At 48.0% G+C, this 5,899-nt stretch overlaps 1 protein-coding gene across 3 annotated transcripts in view; it reads left to right on the forward strand.

The window, feature by feature from the left end:
- Window positions 1–5,899, forward strand: part of IFT140 (intraflagellar transport 140) — a 91,532-nt gene that overhangs the window by 77,478 nt on the left and 8,155 nt on the right. For all 3 annotated transcript variants that reach the window (XM_074886564.1, XM_074886565.1, XM_074886566.1), the window contains exon 19: window positions 4,692–4,869. In XM_074886564.1, the coding sequence (XP_074742665.1) occupies window positions 4,692–4,869 (178 nt within the window). The remainder of the gene's footprint in view (window positions 1–4,691; window positions 4,870–5,899) is intronic.

Consider the following 5,899-nt stretch of genomic DNA (forward strand, 5'->3'; position numbering starts at 1 on the left):
TGAGCTGGGGGCAGGGTAAATCATTACTTGGCATTTTATATGCGACAGCAGGGCCAGGACTGGGAAGAAGTGCTGCTGCCTTTTAGGGGTGCAAGGGCAGGTTTGTCCTTCGCCCTACACTAACAACTGCTGAGAAATAAACCGCAGTTTTGCCTGGGATTTAAGCCTGTTCTGCACCTCCTGTTTCTTGTTCCTTAACCAGACCTGCATTAATTTGCCCACATTCCTGAGGGGCAGCAAAACTGATGGGCAGGACTTGGTGCTGGAGGTGTCCGCCTGCCAGGGAGGTTGTGCCATGCTGAGGCTGAGGCTGGTCTTCTTGAGCCACAGAGAAACGTGGAAGCGTGTTGCTGATGCTTCTAGAACCATTCTCTTCTCTAAACCCATCCCTTGCTGGCAGGCCTGCCCACAAACCCGCTGGGTGCCTCGAGCTGAATAGTTTTGCAAGGGAAATCTCTAAAAAAGAATTTGGCATTATACAATGTGTCTGTTTTCTCTGCTCAGCCGTGGTGTGGAGAGACTGGAGGTGTCCTTTCAGGGTGAAGGTAGAACTGAGATTCTGGCTAAAGGTCCCCTGGTCTTTGTGCAGGAGCTGTGGCGGGTCAGTGCCCAGGGTGTGGGAGCACCGGTGGGCTGCGTTACCCCCCCGTGGGGTCGGGGGGCTGCGGTCCGGGCCGTTGCCTGGCTGAGGCTTGGCTGCAGTGCTCCGTGGTGGGCAGTAGCTCTTGGGCTTTGTGCCTCTGTTAAGCAGTGGGACCTTCTGTGTGTTGTGTGGTAGTTTATTTTTGTAAAGTATTTCAGATCTTTTGCATTTCACAGGGTGGTGTTATTCTGGTACCTTTCTAGTTTTTAAATAAGATATAATAAACTATATATTAAAATATTTTTTAATAAAATATATTAAATGGGGGTGTTGATTGCCAGCCGGCTGAACATGAGCCAGCAGTGTGCCCAGGTGGCCAAGAAGGCCAATGGCATCCTGGCTTGTATCAGCCATAGCGTGGCCAGCAGGGACAGGGACGGGATCTTACCCCTGGACTCGGCTGCCCCTCGATGAGTGGGTTCAGTTTTGGGCCCCTCACTCCAAAAAGGCCATTGAATGACTCGAGCGTGTCCAGAGAAGGGCAACGGAGCTGGTGCAGGGTCTGGAGCACAGGTCTGATGGGGAGCGGCTGAGGGAACTGGGGGGGTTTAGTCTGGAGAAGAGGAGGCTGAGGGGAGACCTCATGGCCCTCTACAACTCCCTGAAAGGAGGGTGCAGAGAGGGGGGATGAGTCTCTTGAGCCAAGGAACCAGCACCAGGCCAAGAGGGAATGGCCTCAAGCTGCGCCAGGGCAGGGTCAGACTGGCTCTTAGGAAGGATTTCTTTGCAGAAGGGGTTGTTGGGCGTTGGAATGGGCTGCCCAGGGCAGGGGGGGAGTCGGGTTGAACCAGCGCTGAGGCATCTGGTGGAGTTGGGAACTGTCAGTGTTAGGTCAATGGTTGGACTGGAGGATCTTCAAGGTCTTTTCCAACCCAGACAATTCCGTGATTCTGTGAAAATAATAACTACAAATACCTTAATAAGTATATCATATATGCATGTGAAGATGGTCTTTGCAAGCAAACGGTATGTTGCTGTGTCAGAAATACTGGCATACCTTGGCAGCAGTATGTGGAGTGTGGTGCTGAAGTGATTGGTCTCTCAAAGCAGAAACAGTTTTCTAATATTTTGCTGCAGCAGGAAAATTGAAATAATACCTTATCAGAGCAGTGTCCTTCTTGTGAGGGACGTGTCTGCTGGAGAGAACCAGCCTCTGCTGCAGCTCCACAGGGACCAGGGGAGGTTTGTCTGTGGGCTTCCCCCCGTGCAGCCACTGACAAAGCAGTGGGAGATTGGGACCCCCTGTGCAGAGCAGGGCCACGTTCGTTAGATGAATCATTCCTTCAAGTGCTTCTGGAAGGCAGAGGCAGGAGAAGGGATGGTTAGAGGAGACTGTTTTCCCATTTCTCAGGCATCTGTGCTGGTGAGCTGCTCTCAGCCCGTCTCTGTGCTGAGTGAGCCCGTACAAGCACTGCTCTGCTGTGAACAATCCCAAACTCGGTGCCTTTGGCCTGGTTTGACCACAGTGCTGAATTCTGATGTGCGCTCACCATCTGCCCAGCCGGGACTGTTGGGGAGGCAGTGCTTGCCAGAGGAAAACTAAATGCAGAGCACATCAACTGGACACGATTCTTCCTCTGTATTTGTGGCACCCAAGCGGTACCCCAGTGCTGGAGCCTCTCAGGTTAGTTTTGCAAATGGTTTGGAGTGGAGGCAAAAGAGGTGGGAGGGCAGAGCTCTAGCTCCTCAGGGCAGAGGTACATCTGGGTGGTCCGTGGCATACAGCTGGCATGGGTGCCAGAGTGGCCCTCGGGCAGGCTGTGAGTGGGGCGAGAGCTGCCAAAGAGGAATCCCAGGGGCAGCAGCTCCCACCAAGGTTTGAAGTTGGCAGGAGCCATTGCCACTCAGGAAAGCATAATACAGCCAAAGGAGGATGAGTAGCATCTAAGTCCTGCTGGGTGTCTCTGTTATCTTTTAATTTTTGTACTTTAAAATACACTATTTGGTCTATTTCCTTTCAAAAGTTTCCACTCCCTGTAGTCTAAGTAAGATTTCCCATCCGTTCATCTGTTCAAGCCCATGAACTCTCATCTTGCACTGAGGGAACTGCACGCTGCCAAGGCTCTGAAAAATGAACATTTTGATTTCCTTTCAGAAACCTGCTGTTAGTCAGTTTGACAAAGCGCAGCACAGGCGTGTGTTCCTTCGCTCCAAGTGAAACGGCTTTGGCAACTTCTTCTGGCATGCTACAGAGTTTGGAAAATACATTTCTTTTCCTTATGCATGGAGAAGCACAGCCATGCCCACGTGCACAAGATTTGACATCTTTTACTAAAGACAAAACTCACTGTCCTTGTTGATCAAAGCCAGGTGACAATATCTAACACAACCTTAATGCTCTTTAAAGGTGGGGTTTGTGCTTTTCCCAGTTCCAGGTACAGGCAGTGACTGAAATAAAAGAGAAACCAATTCCAATTTTTCAAAAATTATCAAGGTCAAATCTTCTGCTGATATAGGTCAGCATTTCCGTATTAGTGGCGATGCATAGACTTACACTCAGCAGGATCTAGCGCTGAAGTTTATGTAAGGCCTTTCCAGTTCAGAAACGACTGCGCTCTGTTTCTGTGTTCCTTTTGGCTTCCCATTCTGGGGTACTGGGACATGTCAGAGCAGCACATGGGAGGAGGCTGTGCTTGAACCACGTTCAGCATGGACATGCGGGTGTAAGAAATTCAGTAAAATATTCAGACATGCATTTTTGCTCTTCTAAACAAACAAAACTTCTGAACTGTCTGAATTTTGCCCCTGATTTATCACTTCTGATCCTATTGTATTTTCTCTATACTGTTTGGCCTTAATGAAGTTTATGTCTATATCCATCCTGATTACTACCTGGAAAATTTATACCAGTTGTAGTTGCAGATAAAAGCTGATCTAATTGTACAGTAAATTAGGAAAAGCATTTTTTCTCTGCCTTTCTTTACTGTGTGTATTTGACAGCATGTCGTGTCTCATCTGCTTTGCTGCTTCCTGGTTTGTGCAGGGCTTTCCCACAGCAACTGGGAAGAGAAAAACATTTTAATCATGGGAAAACTGGTAGGGGATTTGCTTGCAGATGCAGGACCTGAAGTGTCATTCAACTTTTTTTTTTTTCTTCCTTGCTTTTATCATTGAGATATTTTATGCTGCGTTGGTGTCTGGGAACTGTACGGACCATAGTTTTGCTGAGGTTCACACACTGAAAAAAACCCCGTATTTTGAATGCTTATGGTTTCTATTAGTCAAACATATTGCATTTTATTCTGAAGAGCCTCAAATGTAAATGGAATCTACAAAAATCTTTGCTTGTCACCCCATGTAATGGTCAGCTGTGTTGTGGTCCTGGCGTTGAGCAGTGCTGCCTGCTGAGACCCGATGTTCCTGCATGGGAGCACGGCGCTCAGCCAGTCCCTGCCTCTGTCTTGGCAGAGGATTTGGCAATGATGTGAAGTGTAAGCTCTTAGCCCTGAGGAGTTCTCATTCTGAGCATCACAAAGCTTTTCTTTGTGCTATTTTTAATGCAAGTTTTAAATTAGACCATGATAGTTTGGTCAGTTGTTCCCTACGCATCATTCCCTGTTCCTGAGTGCAACTATTAGGCTCCTAATGGCTGTTCCGTGTTTGAACTACGTAGGGCAGTAGCAGGACATGTCCAGTGTAGGGATTACATATATAAGACTTTTCTTAACGTTTTACTTTCAAATTATGACCATCGACATGGGGATATTGTGAATAGGTTGCAGCTACCACAAGAACCACAGTGATGGGTGCATGGTAACTGTTCATACATGTGCAAGCGTAACTGCTTTTGTTCAGACATTGGTGTAAAACAAATGCCACAGTATTTCCTTAAGGCTGTGGGCATTCAGCTCCAGAACTAACCTTTATGTCTGAGGCCTATTTCTGTTCCTCTTCGATCTTCACACAGTCCGTTACATTCAGCAAGTGTCCAATGTACTAATGGTTTTCCTTTTAACACTCTCCTCTTTCCTTGCATCTTGCCCGCTCAGCACCCAAGCCTTACCTGTGACCCCATAACAGCTCTCCGTTTCTTTCCCATTTCTCACAGTGAGGCTGTCTGGGAGAGCATGGCTCGCATGTGCGTGAAGACTCAGAGGCTCGATGTTGCCAAAATTTGCCTCGGAAACATGGGTCACGCAAGAGGAGCCAAGGCGTTGCGGGAGGCTGAACAAGAACCGGAGCAGGAGGCCAGGGTGGCCGTGCTGGCCATTCAGCTGGGCATGCTGGTAAACCCCACCCGCATCCAGGAGTACCCACCCCACTGAACTAGGGACAGAAATGAGAACCTGATCATTTTTTAAAAATTCTGAGGTGCAAAAACCTTGGAGGGGAGTAAGACCTATTGCCAGGTTTCCAGGGAGTGATGAAGAATAGTTCTGACAATTATTTTCCTGCTGTCAGGTTTTTATCCGAGGGACACAGGCATCTCCTTCAGCACTGCACAACCCCGAGCTGTGCAATTCCCACGTGACACTCCTCAGGGGCTTTGCCTCAACTCCAGAGGCTCAGCAGCCCCCCGAGCCCTTTTTGTGTTCCTCAAAAAGTAGATGGGAGTGAGCACGGCAGAATCTGATGCCTGGAAATAAGAGTACCAAGAGCCAGAGCTGCCGAAGGGTACAGCAGATTAATTGGTCTGTTTTCTTAACTGCTGTACAGAATTTATGTGGGAGTTCTACTCGCATATGAAAAACTGCTGAATGAAGGAAACTGCTGAATGAAGGAAACATCTTTTAAGGATGATTTATGTGTGAAACATTAAACAGAAGAAGTGTTTTCTTGGGGCATAATTCTTCCAAGCTTAATCATTCTAGGTTTGACATGTACTTTAAAGTCTTCTAGCTAAAATGTTTCAACAAACATATTTTAAGGTCCAATATGGGAAACTCATGTTCCATTTTGACATGTTTGTTTGTAGAGTGAAAGGCTAAAGCTGTGTTCTCCCAGAGAGCATGGGCTGCCTCAAGGCATTTAAGCAGTTTAGGCAAAATTGATGTTTCCTGCGGGGTTGGAGAGCTCTGGCCAGTCACATTTGCTGCCTGTGCTGTCTCTACTGCAGCTGTACTTGGCCTGCTCTACTACAGTCACCCAGATTTCCATCCTGGCTTCTCCTCTCCTGGGAGCAGTAACTTGCCTGCATCCAGCACAGCCAGAGGACGTGGTCAAGCTGTTCTCCCTGTACTCTGGTGCACGGGGTGACTGGCCCTTGTACTTGTATCTGGAGCCAGACCAGGCACCAAATACACACCAAAATGGACC

The sequence above is a fragment of the Strix uralensis genome, chromosome 16, assembly GCF_047716275.1.
Source record: "Strix uralensis isolate ZFMK-TIS-50842 chromosome 16, bStrUra1, whole genome shotgun sequence".
Taxonomy (NCBI): domain Eukaryota; kingdom Metazoa; phylum Chordata; class Aves; order Strigiformes; family Strigidae; genus Strix; species Strix uralensis.